At 45.5% G+C, this 24,038-nt stretch overlaps 2 protein-coding genes and 1 long non-coding RNA gene across 17 annotated transcripts in view; 1 reads left to right on the top strand and 2 right to left on the bottom strand.

Annotated features, from left to right (window-relative positions):
- Positions 1-1,586: 1,586 nt before the first annotated feature.
- LOC309335947 (epoxide hydrolase 3-like) lies at positions 1,587-10,014 on the bottom strand. 8 transcript variants are annotated; one of them, XM_081851270.1, is made up of 8 exons: positions 9,751-10,014; positions 6,611-6,872; positions 6,203-6,288; positions 5,314-5,489; positions 4,814-4,942; positions 4,109-4,212; positions 2,971-3,119; positions 1,587-2,026 (listed from the first exon to the last, which is right to left on the bottom strand). In XM_081851270.1, the coding sequence occupies exons 2-8, from the start codon at positions 6,851-6,853 to the stop codon at positions 1,807-1,809; spliced, it is 1,107 nt and encodes a 368-aa protein (XP_081707396.1). In that variant the 5' UTR covers positions 6,854-6,872; positions 9,751-10,014; the 3' UTR covers positions 1,587-1,806. The 8 variants fall into 8 exon arrangements, 7 of the variants coding, with proteins under 7 accessions (XP_081707396.1, XP_081707395.1, XP_081707390.1 ...); XM_081851269.1 differs by lacking the exon at positions 9,751-10,014 and adding an exon at positions 8,914-9,740; XM_081851264.1 differs by lacking the exon at positions 9,751-10,014 and adding an exon at positions 8,934-9,740.
- A 3,114-nt stretch (positions 10,015-13,128) lies between these two features.
- LOC309334459 (epoxide hydrolase 3-like) lies at positions 13,129-19,399 on the bottom strand. The gene is made up of 8 exons (XM_081848758.1): positions 19,257-19,399; positions 18,216-18,477; positions 17,766-17,851; positions 16,714-16,889; positions 16,351-16,479; positions 15,657-15,760; positions 14,307-14,443; positions 13,129-13,876 (listed from the first exon to the last, which is right to left on the bottom strand). The coding sequence occupies exons 2-8, from the start codon at positions 18,456-18,458 to the stop codon at positions 13,657-13,659; spliced, it is 1,095 nt and encodes a 364-aa protein (XP_081704884.1). The 5' UTR covers positions 18,459-18,477; positions 19,257-19,399; the 3' UTR covers positions 13,129-13,656.
- Positions 19,400-19,677: 278 nt separating this feature from the next.
- LOC309334475 overlaps positions 19,678-24,038 on the top strand; it is a 41,718-nt gene continuing 37,357 nt past the window's right edge. For 4 of the 8 annotated variants that reach the window (XR_014153101.1, XR_014153102.1, XR_014153103.1 and 1 more), the window contains exons 1-2: positions 19,678-19,755; positions 22,375-22,432. This is a non-coding gene — a long non-coding RNA (uncharacterized lncRNA). The remainder of the gene's footprint in view (positions 19,756-22,374; positions 22,433-24,038) is intronic. The other 4 variants (XR_014153105.1, XR_014153106.1, XR_014153107.1 and 1 more) reach the window with 2 other exon arrangements.

Here is a 24,038-nt window from a genome sequence, read left to right as displayed (position 1 = left end):
TGTCACATCTAAGACTAACCAGCCATAGTTTGTGCTCAGTAAAAAAAGCTGCCTGGAATCCTGAAATATTGGCACATGACTTCCAGGCTCACTGACTTATACTAATATGATCTTACCTCTGTTTTAGGGATGCAAGTAAATATTCTGATATGGTACTAAACTAACCCTGAACTTAAAAAGAAAATTGGGTGGATGGAAACAAGAGAATGTTAGCCTGAAAGGGACAGACATTGGAGAAGCAAATCAGCTCACTATATGCCCTAACCTAATAATAGTCCAAGCAATTATGGCAGCCTTTACACAATGGTTTGTGAAAAAGCACAAAGCAGTAAGAGCTAGGCTAGCCAAGGCATTGAGGTGGTGCACTATGGTGGCTCCAGCTGAACCCCAATCTAGCTGAATTACTGGCCCAAGGAAAACCCACATTGGTTTGTTTATTAGACACTCAGATCCTGGTCCTCCTGGACTATTAGAAGTTTGCCAAGGGCCAAATCTACATGATCCTTTCAAGGACAAACAGCAATGTTCAGCAGAAAACCAGGGGCAGGTTCTGATGCAGAAGGATGTTCCAGATTGAGCCCCGTGGCTTTTTCCTCAAAGATAAAGGTGAACAGATAGAGCAAAGATAAATCAACACTTGTTTAAGTACACAGCTAACATCACAGGTAGTTTGACCCTGAGTAATACTAGTTCCTGCCACTCGATTCCCAAAACATTTCCCACTTCTGCACAGCAGCTGCACAATAGCAGCTGCACAACAGCAGCACAATCCACACTAGAAACCCTCTTCCATCTTTAACTTGCAATATTAGGTAATACAGTGGTACCTCGGGTTAAGTACTTAATTCGTTCCGGAGGTCCGTTCTTAACCTGAAACTGTTCTTAACCTGAAGCACCACTTTAGCTAATGGGGCCTCCTGCTGCTGCCACACTTCCACAGCACGATTTCTGTTCTCATCCTGAAGCAAAATTCTTAACCCAAGGTACTATTTCTGGGTTAGCAGAGTCTGTAACATGAAGCGTATGTAACCCGAGGTACCACTGTATGCCCAAAGGGCAACTGTACTTTCTACCTACTTTCACAGACTGCAGGTGTTTGGAGCATCATCAGATCCAAAACAATGGGATGAGCAATAACAGAACAGTATCAAAGCCCCTCTTTACCATGGAGGCTGCTTCATGAACCAACTGACATGCTTTTGCAGGGAGAGTCACACTCCCAGGTAAAACCACATGTTAAGAAGCAGCTTCTTCCTAATGTGTCTAACTCATTCCAGGTAGACAGTAAAGTAAGAAGGCTGAAAACATTTCAATGTGATCCATGCCATGGGTCGCTTTCCTGTGTAGTACCAGTTGCCAAGGTAGTAAGATGCCAATGAAAATGGGTGTGAAACAGCAACAGGAAACACAGCTTAGTTCTGGATTCTGCTGTGCTAAGGCACACTCAACAAAAAGCGATATAGAAGGAAAAGCTGTGCTCTTCCATGAGTATTAATGCCACCATGCTACAGAGGGAGTGAGATAGAAGATTTTCTGCTGAATGCAACAGCTGTGCAGTTTCACCATCAGGAAGCCTGTATCAAAAACCCTGAATCAAATCCTTTTTATTGTAGTGCAAAGAACACAGACTTGCAGCAAAGCCAGTTAAAGGCTGCATGGAACTCATGTTCCAATATGGTGTAGAAACATTCCACAGGACACAGGGTAGGATCAGATCTCCAGCATCAGGTCAAATGCCTGCTGTTGTCATTTCCTGGGTGGGAGGGATGCTTGTAGTACAGAATGCAGTTACTCCCTCTTTCCATTTCAGTCTCTCTTATGGAGGAAAGCCCACATCAGTTGATTGACTTTTTCAGGTTGCTCCTCATTAACCCAGTGGCTGGCTTCAGGGATGAGCTGCACCTTGATGCTCTTCCGCATGTTCTGCTCAATACATGGGATAAGCCCTTGTTCCAGGAATCCATCCTTTCCTCCCCAGATCAGCAGAGTGGGCACCAGAATATCCTTGCACTTTGCAGGAACCCAACTGTAGAGATATAGATACACAGGCCACATTCAGATGGCACTTTGTTCAGTCTTCACAATGTTTACTTACCTGTTTATTTTTGTGATCTTCCACATGACATGAAAGCTACTCCTGGACATCTAGTGCACTCTTGCAGAAGTTTAGAGCTCATTTCCATGTTAATGTTTTCCAAAAACCCCAAAACAAAACCTGTTTGCAACCCTGTTAACTGAGAAAATCACTAGGAGTTTTGCATTGGTAAAATTTGGGGTGCTATCCTGATATACAGTCCCCCCCCCCACCATTTAAAATGTAGCGTGATATGGTGGCATATCACTCAAAAAGCCACAGTTCCATAATGGAACAGAGATACTGCAGTGTAAAAGGATCATTAGCAACTAGGAGAGAAGCACTAGCATTATAACCAACAAAACAAACACAATAAACCCTACATCTGAATGCAGCCACAGAGAAGGCACCTGCAAATCTGCCCTGGACAGCAGGCAACTCACCACTTTGGCCACTTACACATGTTGCGGCCAACCCTACCACTTTCCACTCTAGCAGGCCTCATGCACAGCAGTGATGAGAAAAATCAATAGAAATCCAGAAAGACAGCATGCCCACACTTCAGTTCCAATTCTAGAACCCAACCTTTCCCATTTCATCGTAAGTTAAAATATCTCAGAATCTCCTTCAGAACAGTCACAGGATTTCCTCATCCCCCTTTCCCACCATTTAGACATATATTTTAGAGAGGAAGAGTGTTTTGTCCCCTGCATCACATAATCCAGTGAAGAATGTTGTGACCTCTCCAAATATTTTGACTAGAAAATTCCTGCTGCCAAACAAGTCCCACCCACCTCCAAGGGGAAAGCCTGAATGTACTGGTGCACCACAACTGAGGAAAAGCATATGGTGCCAATACCACATGTGAGCAAATCTGGGGAGGAATGGGTTCTCACGTGGACAGGTTCCTGTAGTAATTCAGGACTGGTGTTAAACCTCCACACTTTGACAGGCTGTACAGGTAAGCCTCTAGCTCCTCATCTGTCAAACGGCGTGCTGGGTTCTGGGCTCCTGTCTTCTTGCCAGTCATGATTAATTTTATTAGCTGTAGAAAAAAAGACACAGCACCATGTGGAAGCTGATTAAATGCACACCCCATTTTCTGACCCAGAGGCAGCTCATGCCATTTTTATATATTTACTCTCCCTTAGTCTTCCACAAAGTACCTTTGCTGGGAAAAGGAGGAAGCAGCATTGTCTCTTTCCCCCCCTTTCCCTTTCAGCTGGCCCTGATCCTAAAAGAGGATCAGATATATACACTGACATTGAGGGTAAGGCTTCTGAATGGCTAGGAGCCATTATGGCTATGCTCTGCCACCACAGATGGAGGAAGCATGCCTCTGGATGCCAGATGCTGGAAACTGCAGGAGGGGAGAGTGGGGAAGTGAAGGTCATAGTCCTCCCTCCCTCTGGCAGCACTAGAACATGTCATAGCTTGCCACGGCCTCTTCATCCCAGACTCTAGGTAATAATCTCACCACATCAATACCCAATGCTTTTCTTCTGGGGGGGGGGACAGGGGTATGCATACCCCAAACACTTTGTGAATCTTTGTACTTTTGTCCATTTACTGTATTTATTTCTCCCGATAGTGATTTTCTTGAGTCAAAATGAGAGTACCCCCTAAACACTGTTTTAGGGGGGGAAAGCACTGCCAATACCTTAGAAGTAAACTTTAAAAGCCAGGGCATGTGTACATAAAGGTAGGCAGGTGGGAGAAGACACAGGATTATGTATTTTATGAACCAAGACAGAGAGCCCAGTGCATTACCTTGGATGAAGGGCAGTATAGAAATTTTAGAAATAATAGCAATAATAACCCTGCACCCAGAGCTGAAAGGAGACTGACAGAGAAATTTGGGATGAATACATAAAACACAGTTGAGAACTGTATTTTAGGATTGTGGAAGAGAACCATCAGTCCCCAGAGCAGAATAAAATGATTGGACCCTTTGATTAATCTGCATGAGCTTACTTCCAAGTATGACAGAACATGAGCTTTGGAACCCACTCCGCAACCGTTCCCTCAACTCACGTAGAAGTCATTTAAGGACCACAGGAACTCTGGTAGCTTTGGGAGCTGGAACAGAAACATGTGGTTGGATCGCAGCAGCTGGGTGGGATGTCGTGGAAAATATTCTGCAAGGTTGAAGGGAAAATAAGTTGTGTGTCAGGGCAGTGCCAATTTCTCCACACATGAAATGCCACCAGATACTGCGTGGTATTCAACTATGTTTCAGTTAGAGCAAACCCACTGAAATTAGTCAATGTGAATAAGTTAGGTCCATTCATTTCAACAGGTGTACTCTATGTAAAACTTAGTTGAATGCCACTCTCAGAAACCAATCTTCAAAATAAAATGAAAGATGTCAACTGGAGTTGCTTCCTATTTCCCCCTAACATCTGCATCAACTTCCAGTCCAAGCAATGAGGGCAGGGAGGATCGTTTTTTATTTTTTTTAGAAAGCCCTGCTGCCAGGCTCCTATTTATTCACAAGCAATGCTTGTGTGTTGGGGTTGGGAACTTGAGCAAAGCAGACAACCTCCTTCCCACTTCCTCCCAAAAGATCTGTGGTGTGAAATGATGGCCCACTCTGACTCTGCATCCTAAGGGCAATGCAGTCATGGTGGCCTTTCACAGTTCTGCAGGCTTCCCTCTTCCATCCGCAATCCTGTTTAGAGCTAGAAAACGCCAATAGCCATGGTGAGAACCAAAATCATGGGGCAGTACAAGACTTACCTAATAAAACATGTGGTTGAACAGCATCCATGACAATCAGCTTCTCCAGCATATTGGGGTAATTGGCAGCAAATGCCAAAGCTATGATTCCTCCCCAGTTATGCCCCACCAGGATGCACTTAGGAATCTCTATAAAGAACAAATAGAAAGCAATGACACAGAGACAATGGGCTGTACTCAGTGCTTATCATACTCAAAATAGACCAAGTGAAGTTCATGGACATGAGTAACTTAGGTTCATAATTTCAGTGGGTCTACTTTGAGTTGGACATAACCAATCATGGACAAGTAAGTATCTGCCTATAGGAAGCTACAAGCCTGCTAGATAATTTCCCAAACACACACCAGTTCATCCCCACAATGCTCCATTCAGCACCCATGCAACACTTCTGAAAGCTTAGCATGACTGAGCAGAGGACATTCTCTTCCCACTGCTAAAAGGTAAGCCACTGCAATGGCAAGCCAGACCCTCCTTCCAAAACAACCATTTCCACTCTTACCATTCTTCTTATTGGGGCTCAGAGCTTCAATGACATCATGTACATCTACCAGCAGAGCATCCCTCTGATAGTGCTCACAACCAGCTGGTGCATCGGAAAAGCCATAGCCCCGCAAATCGAGGGCCACCACCTTATAGGCCCACTTAAATTCTTGCAATTGATGGCGCCATGCAAACCTGTTGAAATACATCCAAACCATAAAGGGATAAGTAGAGAAGAAGGCTTCCCTACGTGAAAATTCCAGGACATCGGTGCCTACTTTTGTTGTGTTGCTTTAGTCCTGCTCTGTAACTTCTACAGTTTTTGCTGCTTGGTTTGTTTATTATTGTTACAAAGGTTGCTGGTCTGAACTGTATTTCTATATTGTGTACAAATGATTTTATTAATGCTTATTGTACACTACCCTAGGATCTTTAGATGAAAGACAATTTAAAGGTATTTTAATTAAATATAAGTATTCACCTTGTTTCGCTTCCTCACCCTCTCAGAGTCAAGAAACCCCCACCAAGCTTTTGCTTAATTTATCATGACCTCTTCTACATTTATTAAAACTGTAAGTCTACTGTATATGTTGCTTCTGATTCTATGCAGCATAAGGTCAACACTAAAAAAAAGTTGTATTAATTACAATTTAATGATGAAGGCCTTATGGTCATTCACTATGAGAGGATAGCAGCAATCAAGTCCCTTCCTTAGGGAAGTTAATATTTCTGTCTAAGACCTTTGCCCCAACTTTGCAGGAATTTGCTGGCCAGAAAGGTATTACGTGACACGTTGGCTGACAGATCTGTAGCCTATCACTTCCTGCATGAACCACACCTGGAGTAAATTGATATCAGCTCCAGGCATTGCACTTCTTCCTACTGCCGCACAGCACAGTGACGCTTACCAGTTCTGGGGAAATCCATGCAAGAAAAGCATCAGCTGAGCTCCTTCCTTGCCAGCAGCAACATAATGGAGACGCAGCCCTGAATTCTTGATACCCCAAAAGTCAGAGAAATAGGAAAGTTACACACAGACAAGAGCTCAGTGATAGTGACAGGTTCACAATATGTGACATTTCCTGTTAAGAGACAGCTGAGGGGAAAGACACTTTGCATCTAAGACTTTGAAGAGCAGCTACCAGTAACCTTTGAAAATATCAGGGTAGAGGGACAAATAGTTTGACCTGGCAATAAGCAGCGTCCTATGTTCCTCCCAACCTGTAAAATACATGACCAGGATCCTGCCTTCAGCAGCTGTCTGTGAGCCCCTGACTATGGCTGGAAGCCTCCCCCTTCCCCTCCACTGTACTCACTTTTAGTGTCACAAAGCCATGCTCCCCATGCGAGGCATCAGTGAGGCATCTTGGTGGAGTCTCCCGTCTCTTCTTGCGCAGCACCTGGAAAGGACCCCTAGACACCACTAGCGATAGGGCCCACCAACAGTAGAAGGCAGCAGCAAGGGAAGCAGCACTATACACAACCAGCCAGGACACAGCATTAGAGACCTTCAGCATCAGGCGTGTGGGGATCAGTAAGAGGCGATAGAGAGAGGCCATCCCCTCCTGTTGTTTGGGGCTGCAAGAGAGAGGCTGCAGTTCAGAAGTAGGAGAACACACTTTGCATCCCAAATTCAATGCCTGGCATTTACAAGTAGAGCTGGGCAAGAACCCTGCCCAAGAGCTGCTTCTAGTTAATGTAGATCGGGGTGGGGAGCCTCAGGTCCACTGGGCAAAAGCCCTGTGAGACTTTCCTGGGCCACCGCCACTTTTCTTGGTGTGTAGAATTGTCTGTAGAAACTTCTTACTTTTGCATGGTTAGAATGCAGCCTTTTCCCTCATCTGTATGCACCACTGTTATACAGCCTAAGAAAGGTTACTTGCTGCTGTAGTCAGTCCTGAGACAGATAAACCAATGGTCTGATTTGCTCTAAGGCTGAGGATACACCAGAGTGTTAATGCATGCATGGAATGCACAGATCCTATTTTTTCCCTGTGCACTTTTGTCCATACAAGAGCACTTTTAAGTGAACTCCATCCAGCATTTACCATCACCACTAGTGGGCAGTGCTTGATGGAATATATTTGCACATGCAAGTATTTGCTTATTTTTAGATACAAGCTTTCGGATATACCAGACTTGCACAAAACACTGTTGGAAAAATGTAAAAAGAAGTGTGTTCCCAAACAGCCCCACCAGCAGCCCACCAAGCACCTCTCACTAACTGAAGTAAAGGGAGGGCGCTGTGATAGATGGCACCCAGCAAAAGTTACCACACACCTTTTAAAAAATGCCCACACAATGTGCTTCAGTACACCTATAGCTGGGATCATACAGGTCTATGTTGGATCCCCACCCTTACTGCATTATCCACAGAATGGACAAATCTGAACAAAAGAGGGGGAGGCGTGCAAGGTGCCACTTGGATGAAGACAACATTGTGCAAATGTCACAATTATGCACACATGGGATACTGAACCCACTTTAAACTGCACTCCAAAACATTTGCCCACGTATGTGCACATAAAATAGAAGATCTAGCTGAAAGGCAACACGTTGGGATCTGCATTCATTGTTACAACGAACCCTAATAATGATTCTTGTATAATTTTTTAAGCTACTGTAAAATCTTAGAAGGGGCGTGGCTGTTATGAGGACCTTGCACTTCGGGATCTGCCACGACACTACCGGTTGCAAGTCCTTTCTCAGAAGACCAGAAACTCGGACCCAGCCGCGTTACAAACGGGAGTCCTGCCACGGGAGGCACGACGCGTGTCCATAGGAACTCAACCGAGCAAACTCTCGGTATCCAGCAAACCCAAGCAGGGGTGCTCGCCTGCTAACACGGCTGGGTTCTTGGCTGCTTTCGGATAAAGCGGTGGGGCTCCCAAGCTGAGATAGTCAGTGGCGCGGGCAACCGAAACTCTCTCTCTCGGTACCTCAAGGAGCAGGGAGTCACTCGACGCCGCCGGGGCACGTTCAATCTCCCCCTGCTCCCGCGACCCACTCGCTCCGGCTTCCGTTTTATAAAGGCAGCGCCGCCCCTCTAGCTCCTCCCCGCCCGCCAGGGGAAGACGCGGCGGCAAGGCGAGGGAGCAGCAGCGCTTCCTTCCCCGCCTCTCGGGGCCTCCTGCTCCTTCCGCGGCTGCTTCGGGCGCAGAGCTCCGCCCGTCGGAGCGACCTCTCTCCGGCGGAGGGACGAGAAGCCTGCGCTGAGCCCGCTCAGGGACAGGGGCGGCTCTCGTCCACAGCTGCTCCCTGCCCGCTCGCCTGCTTGATCTCGAGGGCCCGCCGAGAAGAGAGCGAGCGCCCAGGGAGCCAGGCCTGGAGAGTCCGGGCGCAGGGCCAGATCTCACCCAAAGGAGACCCCGCCTCCTACAAGTCAGGCACGGCGGCAAGAATCATAGAGATGGAAGGGACCACGAGGATCATCTAGTCCACACACACACATTCCGCCATGCAGGAATATTTTGCCCAATCTGGGGCTCGAACCCACAGTTTGGAGATTAAGAGTTTTGGGCTTTTGGAAACCTCGGACGGTCAGAGGAAGGCGAAATGGCCCCTGCCCGTGACACATAAATGACCTTCTCTTTCAACTCGGCTGCAGAGCTATGCTTACCACCCCACATATTCACGCACCGCATCATCAGAGTCTCTTTGAACTGTCCATGATCAGGCAAGGGAACAACAACCCGCTTTTCGGGTAGGTACCTTTGAAACACATTCTTTCCCTCCCACCTGAAAGAATTCTGGGCGCTGTAGTTTGTTAAGGGCTGCTGGGAATTGTAACTCTGGATTGAGTAAACTACAGTACCCAGAATGCTTTGAGGGAAAGGATATGCTTTGAATGTGCTTTAAAGGTATAGTGGGCGGTAGTTAGAGCCACTCACCTCTACAGCTGAAACAGTACCAAAGTATTTTATTGGTAATATAATGTAAGGACACAAAACTACAACTTGACAATAAACAAAACATTTCTCTGTATGCTAGCTGAGATTTCCTACAGGCAAGCTGCAAAACAACTGAGATTACTTTGGAAGCTGAGGCGCTTGGTGGGGATACAACGGGCTAGGTGGTCTGGTGGTGCACTTAAAAATGGTGATAAGTGAACAGAAAAAGAGCCTGTTGGCCTAAGTGGGCAAAGGATGGCAGCCTAGGCTTTGGTTTAAGGTTGGTACTTTGGTGGGGGGAACAGGGTTTTGTTTTATTTTATTTAGCAGGCAAAAACTCAGCAGTTTGTCTTTTTCGTGTGCAAATAACAATACTGGGAAACGTTTCACCATGCCTTTGAGTTCCTTAGAGGAGAGAGGGAATATAAATGTAATAAATAAATGATTCTCTAGCTTTGTGTTATTCCATGCCTCCATGGCACTCATTTTCTGACTGGTGCCCTCGCTCTCAAAATTCAGAATGTGCCCATGGGCCAAAAGACTTTTGCGACCTTTGCTCTACTTACTGCGCCACACTTGCTCTCTCTTTTCAGTCCTATTCCGTCTGCTAAGGAAGCAACCTCTGTACAGACGACTCCTCTAGTATTTTTATTTCTGTTATCTTTTTGCTTCCTTCACTATCTCCTTTATTCTTCTCCCTCTTCAATCACTTCTCCCCGTGGGACTTTCAATTATGGCATGTCAAGCAAGTACCTAGAGCAGGAGTTGGCAAGGTTTACCTCGCCTGGGCCGGTTCACTCCAGCAGAGATCCCTCTGTGGGCCGGATCATGTGTGCGCCTACGATTTCTGGCGTCTGCGCAGATGCGATTTCTGGTGTCTGCGTCTGCGCAGACGCGATTTTTGGCGTCTGCACATGCGTGGTTTCCAGCACAGCGGAAGCGAGTCCTTGCGCCACGCAGCACATGGGGACTCACCGAGCGGGCAGCTCAGTTCGGGGGCGGCTCATGGGCCAGTTAAACAACCCCCTTGGGCCGCTTGTGGCCCATGCGCCTTAGGTTGCCGATCCCTGACCTGGAGGGTCAAGTTGGAAGGGGCATCAACTGAGCTGCTCTACTCTAGGGCACCTTTTGTGCTTTTCCCTGTCCCACTAGCACCACCACCCCTTTCTGAAGGCAAAATGACATGAGGCCCTGATCACTCCCCTGTTCCTACCTGGGAAATTTAATTTCCCCCATTCGCTGTAATGTCACTTTCAGAACTAAAAGAGTAGGTGTTGAACACAGAATCCACAAGGTGGCTCCGCCTGCAAACATTGAAGTACAGTACTGATTTCATTCTAGCTTCAGAGTGAAACTAAGCATGCACTGTATAACTTTGCCAGCAGTTGCTGTCATGGGCCTTAATGTGTTTTGTTCATACACACTCTGATTGTAGCATTGGTGTGGTTATTGCTAGTTTCCCCAAGTGAGCTATGCTATTGGTTTGTGTTTTTTTCAATTTCCCCCAAACTTAAGCTGGATAATCAGGTCCATTGTAAGAAAGTCTGTGGCTCACAACAGTCTCCACTAAAGATTCCAAAAGATGATATTGCTCTTTCCCCATTATTGGTTTTTCTGTAAATATATGTGTAAGATATAGATCATGGGCAAGTGTGAACTGGTACACAAGGAGATCCAGTAACAATGACAGGCAGTATTTTGAGTGCCATGGGAGGGGAAGCAAATGTTTTGTTACTTTATTCTCATTGTATTTTTAATGCCAGAGAGGGGTAGAATCATGGTGAGATTTCCTCTTCTTCTAATGCTACAATAACTTAACCATCCTTGTGTCCTACCCACCTTAACTGCCCCTTTTGGTGGTGGAGCTGCAAGACAGCAATATTTTCATCAAGATTCCAAGGCCTGATATATATGGTTCTTGAACTGAATGCTCCCCCATTTAAAAAATAATTACCTGGCATAGAAAATTAAAAAGCTTGTCTGGGAAAAAAGCTAATCAAGAAGTCCTCTCCTTGGCATTTAATTTTACATGTTCCAGATTTAGACACAAACACATGTGCTTGCTTGAAGCAACCACTTGCCTCCTAGCTTCACTACAGATGATTCATTAGCATCTTTGAACACATGCCTGGCAGATAATAGTGATTCTGGAATGGAAAATAGCACGAGTTTCATACAGTGGTACCTCAGGTTACATATGCTTCAGGTTACAGACTCTGCTAACCCAGAAATAGTGCTTCAGGTTAAGAACTTTGCTTCAGGATGAGAACAGAATTCGTGCTCTGGCGGTGTGGCAGCAGCAGGAGGCCCCATTAGCTCAAGTGGTGCTTCAGGTTAAGAACAGTTTCAGGTTAAGAACGGAACTCCGGAATGAAGGTACTACTGTATTTGCTAATACATTATACCCTAAGCTGAAGCAAAAGATGCTCTGCTGTACATTTTAAAACGTGTGTTAACATTAGCGCCATTGTGCCCCATGTTTAGTTATGTTATTTATATATTTATTTTCTTATATATTTAAGTTACACATTTATATTCCACACTTTCTCCAAAGGAGCCCAGGGTAGCAGACCTGTCAATATAAGAACTATATATAAGTTGTTTCTTCAGTATACAGTGGGAGCTATACAATGATGATGCTAGACCATATTATCATTACAGTGGTAACTCGGGTTAAGAACTTAATTTGTTCTGGACGTCCGTTCTTAACCTGAGGTACCACTTTAACTAATGGGGCCTCCCACTGCTGCCGCACGATTTCTGTTCTCATCCTGAAGCAAAGTTCTTAACCCGAGGTACTATTTCTGGGTTAGCGGAGTCTGTAACCTGAAGAGTCTGTAACCTGAAGTGTCTGTAACCCGAGGTAGCACTGTATTTATTTGATAATATGCAGCATTAACCACAGCAATTGAATGCCAACATAAACCCTAGTTAAAGAAAGCTGAAGGTCAAACAAGGCAGCCTGTGAAGACTTCTTGAAGCGTGGTCTGTGGAAACAGACAGGTGGAAAGGCAGAAGCCTTTCCTCATCCGCTAGAACTTACTGATTGTGCTTTGGCCACAGATTGCCTTGAACCTAACCTGGCCCTCAGATCCTGGTACTTCTGAACTATCAGATGGCCACTGAGGGTCAAAACTACATGCAACTTTCAAGGGCACAAAGCAGCTTGGCGGGAGTAATGTTCAGCAGAAAACCAGTCCTGGTAACTCATTTAGATTGGAAGCATATTACAGATTAGGGCCTTGTGGCTGCTTTTCCTCCAAAATAAAAATAGGCAAGTCAAGCACACTTGTTTAAACACAAAACATCATGGATAATTTGGCCCAGGGTAGCATTAGGAACTGCCACTCCATCCCTGACTCAATTCCTGCCTCTGCACAGCAGCAGCATAGTTGGCAGCACAATTCACACTAGAAGCTCTTGTACCTTTAACTTGCAATTCTAGAGAATATGCCCAAAGGGCACACCTGCTTTGTACCAACTTCAGACTGCCACCATTTGGAGCATCAGGTCCACAACACTGGGGAACAATACCTGTAGTATCAAAACTCTTTATTATGGAGGCTGCTTCATGGGCAGACATTCTCTCCCAGAGCAATGACTAGCTTTAGTCCTGGCAGATGTGAAGCTTCCACCCAGCTGTGTTCCTATAAGTCACCGATATATGTTCCTTTTGCACATATTTACACACCCACTGAGGGTCGTCTTGTCGTTTCTCCAGTCCACCACATGCAGGATGAGGCACACACTATGTGATCAATCACTGCACCATCTCTTTGGCATGAGCAGTGGGTTAATTCAAGCCTCTTCTCAATACATCCAACTAATTGCCCCAAGCGTTACCAAGATGTTCTCAGGCACAGTCATGTTCTCAGGTAATACCACATGTTAAGAAGCAGCTTCCTCCTAATGTGTCATTAACTCATTCCAGGTAGACAGTGAAGTAAGAAGGCTGAAAACATTTATTTCAATGTGATCCATGCCAAGGGTCGCTTTTCTGTGTAGTTTGCCAAGGTAGTAAGATGCCAGTGAAAATGGGTGTGAAACAGCAACAGGGAACATAGCTTCGCTCCGGATTCTGCTGTGCTAAGGCACACCCAACAAAAAAACAATATAGATGGAAAAGCTGTGCTCTTCTGTGAGTATTAATGCCTGTATACCACGGGGGGGGGGGGGGAGCTGGAAGACCTTCTGCTGAATGCAACAGCTGTGCAGTTTCACCATCAGGAAGCCCATATCAGAAACCCTGAAGCAAATCATTTTTATTGTAGTGCAACAGAACACGGACTTGCAGCAAAACCAGTTAAAAGTTGCATGTGACTCATGTTCCAATATAGGGTAGAAACATTCTGCCAGACACAGAGAAGGACCAGATCTCCAGTGTCAGGTCAAATGGCTGTTCTTGTAATTTCCTGCATGCTGGGTGGCAGGAATGCTTGTAGTGCACAGAGCAGTCACTGCCTCATTCCGTCTCAGTTTCTCTGAAGGAGGAAAGCCCACATCAGTTGATTGACTTTCTTAGGTTGCTCCTCACTGACCCAGTGGCCGGCTTCAGGGATGAGCTGCACCTTGATGTTCTTGCACACCTTCTGCTCCATGGGTACGACAAGCCCTTTTTCCAAGAATACATCCTTTTCTCCCCAGATCAGCAGGGTGGGCACCACAATATCCTTGCACTTTTCACAAACCCAACTGTAGGAGAAGATACACAGAAAAGAAATCTGCAAATTGGCATTGAACAGAAATCAGTTCACCATTTTGTGCCACTTATCAGAGTTGTGTCACTTTCCACCCTAGGGAGGCTCATGCACTGCAGCCATGACATAAATCAGGAAAGGTAGCACACCCACACTTTAGCTCCAATTCTATAAATGAACATTCTTTTAGAAATTATAGTATCTCAGAATGGTCACAAGATTTTCTCATCCCCTTTTCTGAAATTTAAATACAGATTTGTGGAGGAGGAAGAGTGTTTTGATCCTCAGCACCACATGATCCAACAAAGAATTTGGTGCCCTCCAAATATTAGGACCAGAAGGCTACTGCTGCCAAGCAGTTTCTTCCTCTGCGAAAAAATGCCGATCCCACCCATTATCAAAGCTGGGAATAAATGGGCTCTCACGTGGACATGTTTCTGTAGTAATTCATGGGTGGTTCTAGACCCCTGTCCTTCGAAAGGCCATACAGGTAAGCCTCCAACTCCTCTGTCATATGATTCTGGTCTCCCATCTTCTTGCTAGTCATAACAGACTTGATTAGCTGTAGAGAAAAAGACACAGCAGCATGTAGAGGCTAATTAAATGCACACCTCATTGTCCTGTACAATACAGTCTCCTCAATAAGCTAGAGGCAGCTCACGCTACTAAAAAGATTTGTAAAAAATATTTGCTTAAACCACCTTGGGCAGGGCAAAGGAGTAAACAGTGTTGCTTCCTTTTAAAAACAAAAAGTTACCCCTGCCCATATGTATTTATCTGATCAGCTCAGTAGTATTTAAAGCTTTTCCCAGCCTGTCTCCTCCACTATCCACACAACGGTAATCTGCTACTGATCTTCACATGAGTGAAGACAAATGCACTAGCTCCATCCTATGTCCACAAGCTGGAGGGTAACCATCTGCAGCAGGGAGACTTTTCTACTTGACTCAGGTAGGCTTCCCATGCAATGTAGATTTTCCAGGGCTCTGCCTCACAAGAGGAGCCTACATAAAGAGCAGCCTCCCTGTCACAGATTGTCACCCTCCAAATAATCCAGAGAGGGTGTCAAAACAAATGTACTTGTGCCTGCTCACATATCCCACTTGTTCATAGTATGCAATGTCTGAATAGGTTATGACTGCCCCTTGTTTAGCGTAAATACAGTTGTACCTTGGTTGTAGAATGTAATCTATTCCAGAAGTCCATTTGACTTCTGAATGTTCTAAAACCAAGGCATGGCTTCCCATTGGCTGCAGGAGCTTCCTGCACTGAATCGGAAGCTGCAGAAGCCACGTTGGAAGTTTGGGTTCCAAAGAACATTTTAAAACTGGAACACTTATTTCCAGGTTTTCTGTGTTTGGGAGCCAAAACGTACAAGTACCAAGGCGTTTGAGAACCAAGGTACAACTGTACCACCACTCTTTCAAATTTATTACAGGTGAGCTTTGAACAAGAGGCACTCTCTATATGGAGTGAGGCTGTGGTGGAGGGGGCAGAAGAGACAGGGTTATGCTTCTGCCAAACCAAAGCAGAGAAAATCACGCTTCATGCAGAGCAGAAAGCAGCCTGGCAGAAGGGTTTGGGATATGCCCATGAAACCCATTTGAGATTTGTAGCTCAGCATTGAGTGAAGAGAATGAACAGTCACCAGCAGAGAATAAAGCGCTTTGGCTTCACAAAGTTACACAGACAGCTTGGAAAAGAGATTTGCTGTATTTATATTCCTAATGCAAGAAGGCATGAATGGTGAGGCAAACTCCCCACCCTGCACTCACATAGAAGTCATCTAAGGACCACAGGAGCTCTGGCAGCTTTGGCAGCTGGAACAGGAACATGTAGTTGGATCGCAGCAGCTGGATGGGATATCGTGAAAAATATTCTGCAAGGTGGAAGGGAAAATAAATTGCCCTGCCACACATTAAATATCACCAGAACTACCGGTACTCATCAAGAGAACCAATATATGGCCCTTTGTTTTTTCTTTTTATTTGCTTTTGGATCTATTTTGTGCATAACTGAAATAAAAATACTTTATAAAAAAAGAAACAAAATCACCACAACCAGAAAACTGTCTTCAAAATAAAGTAGAGGGCTCAACTGGGGTTGCTCTCATCTATTTCCCTTTAACATATGGATCAACTTGCAGTCCAAGCAGTGGGCGGGGGGAGCTGGGTGGCTGTGTTTTTTAATGTACTCCATCTAATCATAAGCTGTGTTGGTGTGTTGGTGGTCAGGCACTTGGATAGATCAGACAACCTCCCTTCTTCCTCCAAAAAGAGCTGTAGTGTAACAGTGATGGCTTATGCAGGCTCTGCATCCTAAGGGCAATGCAGTCACAGTGACCATTTAACTGTGCAGCAGGGACTAGTCCCTGGCAGATTCAGGCTCCTCCCTCCCTTTTCCAATCCTGCTTAGAATTAGTGAATGCCAAAAGCTGCACACAATCGTAGTGAGTACCAAATCCCTCACCTGCTAAGACATGTGGTTGAACAGCATTCATAATAATAAGCTTTTCCACCAAATTGGGGTAAGAGGCAGCAAACTCAGAAGCTATGGATCCACCCCAGTCATGCCCCACCAGGATGCACTTAGAAATCTCTAAAAGACAAATAGAAGACATCAGAACAGAGACAATGTGGACAAGTATCAGCCTGCTTGACAATTCCCCAATCCGAACACCGATTCATTTCAAGGAGGTCCCATTAAGCATCAATGTAACGCTTGAAAGCTGAAGTATGTTGAATGCATGGCACTCTCCTCCCATTGCCAGTAGCCAAGCCACTGCAGTGGCAAACTGGACCCTTCCTCCAAAACAACCATTTTCACTCTCACCATTCTTCTCACTGGGGCTCAGAGCTTCAATGACACCATGTACATCTGCCAGCAGAGCTTCCCTCCGATAGTGCTCAGAACCAGCTGGTGCGTCGGAAAAGCCATAGCCCCGCAAATCGAGGGCTACCACCTTAAATGCCCGCTTAAACTCCTGCAATTGATGGCGCCATGCAAACCTGTTAAAATACAGCCAAATCACAATGGGATTAAGCAGAGAGGGCTTCCCTGGTCTGCAGCTTTTATAGTTTTTGCCTCTCCATTTGTTGTATATATATGTTTTGAATAATGGCTCCCCCCTTGTTGTTCTTCTGTTCCATCAGGCTTTTGGGAATTGACTTCTTTTAATGAAAGGACTGGTGTTGTTTTTATTGTACTTATTAGTATGCTTTAAATAGATTTTATATCTGTATATACAGTGGTAGCTCGGGTTAAGTACTTAATTCGTTCTGGAGGTCCGTACTTAACCTGAAACTCTTCTTAACCTAAAGCACCATTTGAGCTAATGGGGCCTCCTGCTGCTGCCGCACTGCCAGAGCACGATTTCTGTTCTCATCCTGAAGCAAAGTTCTTAACCTGAAGCACTATTTCTGGGTTAGCGGCGTTTGTAACCTGAAGCATATGTAACCTGAAGCGTATGTAACCCAAGGTACCACTGTAGTTTTAATTCTATTCAGATTTAATTGTTTTTAATGATAGTTTTTTTCTATGCTTTTAGCTATTCTTGTTTTTAACCCGAAAGCCACCTGTAATCTTGTCAGGAAGAAAGGCATGGTAATAGCAATACTAATGGTGAACACCTGATGGTCATTCACTGTGCATCATAGAAGCTTGATAGCATGTAGCTGAGTAACATCATCTCCTCTAGGTCATTTCCTTAGGGAAGTTAATCCTTCTGTTCAATACCTTCTCCTTAACTTTGCAGTAAACTCCTCTAACACATTGGCCAACAGATCTGTGGGCTGACTTCCTGCATGAGCCACACCTGCAGTAAATTGATATCAGCTCCAGACACTGCACTTCTTCCAACTACCACACAGCACGGCGACACTTACCAGTTCTGGGGAAATCCATGCAAGAAAAGCATCAGCTGGGCTCCTTCCTCGCCAGCAGCAACATAGTGGAGACGCAGCCCTGAGTTCTTGAGCCCCCAAAGGACAGGGAAATAGGACAGTTACACACAGACAAGAGCTCAGTGACAATAGCTCAGAGTTTTGCATGCACAGAGTGACAGGTTCACAATCTGTGACATCTCCTGTTAAGAGGCAGCTGATGAGAAACACTCTTTGCCCCTAAGACTTTGAAGAACAGCTGTCAGTCACCATTGAAAATATCAGGCTAGAGGGTCAAATAGTTTGACCTAGCAATAGGCTGTTTCCTATGTTACTCCCAGTCTATCAAATACACCAGCAGCCCAGAATCCTGCCTTCACATTCTGCTTCAGCTGCTGTCTGTGAGCACCTAACTATGGCCTCCCCCCTCCACTTTCCTGCCACCATACTCACTTTTAGCGTGACAAAGCCATGCTCCCCATGTGAGGCATCAGTGAGGCATCTTGGTGGAGTCCCCCGCCTCTTCTTGCGGAGCACCTGGAAAGGGCCCTTAGACACCACCTGCCATAGGGCCCACCAACAGTAGAAGACAGCAGCAAGGGAACCGGCACTATACATAGACAGCCGGGACATAACATTAAAGACCTTCAGCATCAGGCGTGTGGGGACCAGTAAGAAATGTGTGAGCGATGCCATCCCCTCCTGTTGTCCGGCGCTGCAAGAGATAGGCCACATCTCAGGGGTAGATAACATGCTTTGTATGTCAAAGGTCTCAGGTTCAATGCCTGGCATCTCCAACTGGGACAAGATGCTAATCAATAGCTTGATTTGGTATAAGGTAGTTTCTTATAGGAGGATTCTTTTTTTAGATGCTTTTGAGAATGCCTTTAGGCCACACACTCATGACCTGCAGCAGTTTAAGTAACTAACAAAACAGTATTCAAGTTTCAATGATGGTGCAGGGTGCCTAGACAGCCATTACTAGGTCGAAGTCAGAAATCAAGTTCTTCCCTTCGAAGCAACAAGATGCAAAATCTCTCTCGGGATGCGACCTATAATGAGCAGGGCAGAATCTCGCACAAAAGCTACAGGTGGCATAGCGGGGAGGGCGGGGGGAATCCCTGGCACAAAAACCGAAGTGCACTAAGCCTGCAATCCTAACCCCATATACCTGGGGGCCAACCCAAATGAAATCAACAGGACTTCCTTCTGAGTAGACCTAGTTAACGACAGCGCCTCCTTCCAGTAAGGCTGGATAAGAGAGGTCGCTATCTTATCTTCCTGCCAGGCTTGTTACAAACGGAGTCCTGCCCTGGGGCCAAAGGCTAGGTAGGAGGCCGTTTCCATGGAAATTCCACAGAAAGTCTCTCGCCGGCAATCTTCCCCAAACCCACGTCCGATGATCGCCCCGCTGACGCAGACGGCGGAGCCCATGCAATTCCTCCTGCCTGTCAGAAGAGTGCTAATCCTAACCCGTCTCGCCACTTTTCCTACCTGCAATAAGTGAGGAAAGCCACTCAAATTCTGGCGCCAAACAACCCTTTGGTAGACGGTGCCTCGAATTCAGCTCCCCGAAAAGGTGAGCCCCGTAAGTAGCTCTGCCTGCTCCCCCATCGATCTCCTTCCTACACTCTCACCTTGCCGCTCCTGCCTCCGTTTAAAAAGCCGCCCCTCCAGCTCCTCCCCCCTGCGAAGGCCGCTATCTCTGCGCTAGTGGGAAGAAGCTCTGCAGTCGCGGGCGGGGAAGGCGAAGGAGTTGGAGCGCCTCACGCCTCGGGGCCTCGCGCTCTCCTCAACGCAGCGTCGGGCGCAGAGCTCCGCCCCGTCAGAGCGACCACGAGGGCAAAGCCCGCTCGGGGGGTGAGAGGCGGTTGTTGTTGCTCCCGGCAGCTCCCCGCTCGCCGGACGGAGCCCAGGGCGCCCGCCGAGAGGGCCCTGACCTCGCCCGGAGGAGACTCCGTTTCTAGCATGGTGGCTGGCAAGAGAGAGCCGGGTATTGGCCGAGTTCTTTTTCCTCAAGAAAACCCCCATCTGTTCAGGCCCGCTTAACTCCCAGGAACCCCGCAGGGATTTAAGGAGGGGAAGTGGCACCCCGCCCGACGCACAAATGGCCTTTTCTTTCATTTAGCTGAAGGGCCCCACTCGGGTTCAAATCATGGGTGTAGCCAAGCCCCCCCCCCATAATCCATACAGGTTCTGCTCCCCCTAACAAAAGCCTGTCCCCCCCCCAACAAAAATACTGGCTACGCCCATGGTTCCACCTCAACCCCGACCCATGGTCGTTCCTATGGAACGGAGTAACCGACCCCGTGGTTAAGACTCCAAGCGGATCCAAATTTAAGTTTTTTGAGCTCTCCCGGGCCCAAAGACTGAGCAAGTTTGCTTTAGTTTTGTTTATATATCTAACAGATCTACCCCCAAACGGTTTGCCATAAATATTAAAATTACCAATAAAAACAAAGCAATTAAAACATTTAAACATAATTAAAATTAATGGTAAAGGAGATTAAAGCACGTCAGCATAGGTGCGTCCTGGCAGGTGTACTTTGGGATATAAACAGGAAAAGACAGGAATTCAACCTGGGCGAGTTAAAAGTAACCACCCACATACCACCACAGGTGGATTGGGGCCGAAGCGTATTATTAGTAACAGAACATAATACAAAAATGTAGTTTGATATTAAACAAAACGTTCATTCCCAACTAGCTGTATGTTTTACAATAGGTGTAAAATGCTTGGTCCTACTCATTTGGGGCTTTATAGCTTGCGGGGAAAGCAGCTGGGGAGGGGGAATGAAATAAAGTGTATAAAATTATGCATGGTGTAGAGAAAGGGACAATAGGGAAGGTTTCTCCTTCATATAACGCTATAACCTGTTAAATGGTGGGAGACTCAAAAGTACTTCTTAACACAATGCATAGTAAATGCGGAAGTTGCTACCACAGGAAATTGTGATAGCCACCAATTTAGACAGCTTTAAAATGGGATTAAGGGACGCAGGTGGTGCTGTGGATTAAACCACAGAGCCTAGGACTTGCTGATCAGAAGGTTGGCAGTTCTAATCCCCACGACGGGGTGAGCTCCCGTTGCTCGGCCCCTGCTCCTGCCAACCTAGCAGTTCGAAATCACGTCAAAGTGCAAGTAGATAAATAGGTACCACTCCGGCGGGAAGGTAAACGGCATTTCCGTGCGCTGCTCTGGTTCACCAGAAGCAGCTTAGTCATGTTGGCCACATGACCCGGAAGCTGTACGCCGGCTCCCTTGGCCAGTAAAGCGAGATGAACGCCGCAACCGCAGAGTCGGTCACGACTAGACCTAATGGTCAGGGGTCCCTTTACCTTTACCTTAAAATGGGATTAGATAATTCCTGAAGGGTAGGGTTATCAAGGTCATGGTAGCTACCTTCAGTCTACCTCTGAATACTAGTTCCTTGATAACAGCAGCAGAGTTCTGTCATGGTCATGCTGTGCTTGTGGGCTTTTCAAGAGTTAAGTTCAGCAATGATAGCTGGTGAAAATATCAGGATGCACATCCTCATTCTCAGGACGCATTAAGCGTCACATGCTAAAATGGGTGGAGGAAACGGAATCCTCTGCTTAGCTCATATGTAAATAGTATTGCTTGTTAGATAAGTTGATTTGGACATCACCAGCTCATGAAGGTTGTGAAATTGCCCATGAACTGGAGTCCTGCTACGTGGTATGCATGTAATCCAAAAAAACAATTTTACTTGGAAGGGAGAAATCTGAATATATATATAACAAATTATTGAATTAAAAACAGAAGCAAAAATGTCAAGAGCCAGCACTAACAATATATTAAAGAGAAAAAGAATACAAAACTTAATGTTTAAAAAGGAATGTTTTCAAGCTATTCCCCCCCCCCAACACACATTGCTTCCCCAGATTTCCTGTTGTAAAAAAAGAGCAAGAGACAAAGCTGAGTTATTGCTTCCCCTCCCCAAGGTGCTTTCAGCTATACATCACTGGTGAACAGAAAGCTTTTAAAAGTTGAATTCCATCCTTGTACATGGCAGAAACCAGTGTTTTACATCTGGCTCTGGCCTCAATACCATCAGAAACCACAGAGCTTCACTCACTGCACCTCCCTGGTATAAGAACTATTTGTTTCAATGATTGGTACCAACCGCACCATAATTATCCAACTAAATGGGTGGCATTAAGTGAACCCTTAAATTACCGAGCTATTCCCACGCAATCTTGGGGACTGAAATTCGTCAGAAAATGGGGACTCCCTCTTTCAGTGCCATGTTCCTGCAAAAGTGGGTGGGCAGCTAGGTATACTTGCCCTGGGACTCGGAGGACTAAGTTGGCGGGAGGGGCCCTCCATGGACCGGCTGCTTTTTTGTTTGAGTTTATAACTTTATTCTGACGAGACACTTCCCAGGTTTCAGACAAGCTCTGCATGGGCCTGCCACTGGGGTATCACAATTGTTCAAATACTTGCAACATGTTGTACAAAGTAGACATTTGATAAAACATGGTCAAAATCCTGATTACTGAGACATCCATCTGCTCAGAAGTTAAGTTGCAGGCCTAGGCCATCCTGCTGCTTATATGCCTGACCTTACCTATTTGTTTCACCCTTCAGATGACAGTTTCCGATGTCAGTTTCCCTAGGAGAATACTCAGCTCCCAGTGCAAAACAGGTAAGAAACACAAGACTGCGCAGTTGTGTTAGGGATACATGCAGCTCTAGGAATAGTCCTAGGTGTCACCATTAAAACCAGCTCTTCAGCACTTTGGACAATTCAATAATAAAACAAAGTTGCTTATTATATCTGCAACAAAATGTTGCAGTATGGAGTGCTGTCTTCCAGGGTACGCTTATCCATCATCCCTCCATGTGTTCTTATTCCCAAACTTAAAACAGCATTCTGTGGCCACTGAGCGTGCTCAATCTCATTGAACTGTGTTTCCACCCACATCCCACATGTCTCTTGTACTTCCTCCATGCCAGCTGATACCTTCCTTGGTGTGCATGAATGAACACAAATGTGCCATCTATAGGCTTAAGATGAATATTGCTGCTAGTGTGGCTAAGAACATGTCACTCGCGTTATTAGCAGCTATAATGAATGTATCCTCAATTAAGGATTACAGACTTATTGGCAATACAGTGGTATCTCAGGTTAAGTACTTAATTCGTTCCAGAGGTCCGTTCTTAACCTGAAACTGTTCTTAACCTGAAGCACCACTTTAGCTAATGGGGCCTCCTGCTGCTGCTGGAGCCCGATTTCTGTTCTTATCCTGAAGCACTATTTCTGGCTTAGCGGAGTGTGTAACCTGAAGCGTATGTAACCTGAAGCATATGTAACCCGAGGTACCACTGTAATTACTTGTGGTTCATGGGAACATTTCCAGAGCTTGCCATTACTAGGAACGGGTATATAATACCAGGGCTTTTTTTAAAGCTGGAACTCAGCAGAACCTCTCAGGTGCATTCTGGCAGCCTTTCAGCTCAACAAATTTGGGTGGATGCTCAGCAAGTTTCACCACCTCTTTCTAGAAACGCCCCGCCCCATACTACTATATGCAAACCGATACTGATGTGCATCTGATATGAATAATAATGTGCTTGTTTGTATACTGTTATAAATAACAAGCTATGGTTTCTTAAACTATGTGTGTGGGGTTATTGGTTTTGTTTGTTATTATGGTATGCATTTCTGTGGTTTTATATTGTAAACTGCCCTGTGATCTTCAAATGGATGTTATAGAAATTTAACAATACCCTCTAGTAAGGGAGCCTGTCAATAACCCATTTGATTATATGAGGTATAATCATTCCACCACTATGAACAGAATTGTATCATTGTGTGTACCCTATGGTAATAATTAAGCATTAAGCGTCACATGCTAAAATGGGTGGAGGAAACGGAATCCTCTGCTTAGCTCATATGTAAATAGTATTGCTTGTTAGATAAGTTGATTTGGACATCACCAGCTCATGAAGGTTGTGAAATTGCCCATGAACTGGAGTCCTGCTACGTGGTATGCATGTAATCCAAAAAAACAATTTTACTTGGAAGGGAGAAATCTGAATATATATATAACAAATTATTGAATTAAAAACAGAAGCAAAAATGTCAAGAGCCAGCACTAACAATATATTAAAGAGAAAAAGAATACAAAACTTAATGTTTAAAAAGGAATGTTTTCAAGCTATTCCCCCCCCCCAACACACATTGCTTCCCCAGATTTCCTGTTGTAAAAAAAGAGCAAGAGACAAAGCTGAGTTATTGCTTCCCCTCC

The sequence above is a fragment of the Podarcis erhardii genome, assembly GCF_964252035.2.
Source record: "Podarcis erhardii genome assembly, chromosome: 2".
NCBI lineage: Eukaryota > Metazoa > Chordata > Lepidosauria > Squamata > Lacertidae > Podarcis > Podarcis erhardii.
This window is presented reverse-complemented; position numbering and strand designations above follow the sequence as displayed.

What these genes read in the sequence shown, in the direction of transcription:
- LOC309335947 (XM_081851264.1), bottom strand. An exon ending in CATGGATTTCCCCAGAACTG is followed by an intron (nt 5,490 to 6,202) that starts GTAAGCGTCACT and finishes GTATTTCAACAG; the next exon opens with GTTTGCATGGCGCCATCAAT. An exon ending in TCAACCACATGTTTTATTAG is followed by an intron (nt 4,213 to 4,813) that starts GTAAGTCTTGTA and finishes TCAACCTTGCAG; the next exon opens with AATATTTTCCACGACATCCC.
- LOC309334459 (XM_081848758.1), bottom strand. Translation starts at nt 18,458, where the DNA reads ATGGCATCGCTCACACATTTCTTACTGGTCCCCACACGCCTGATGCTG. An exon ending in ATGGCTTTGTCACGCTAAAA is followed by an intron (nt 17,852 to 18,215) that starts GTGAGTATGGTG and finishes TGGGGGCTCAAG; the next exon opens with AACTCAGGGCTGCGTCTCCA. An exon ending in TACTACAGAAACATGTCCAC is followed by an intron (nt 13,877 to 14,306) that starts GTGAGAGCCCAT and finishes CTTCTCCTACAG; the next exon opens with TTGGGTTTGTGAAAAGTGCA.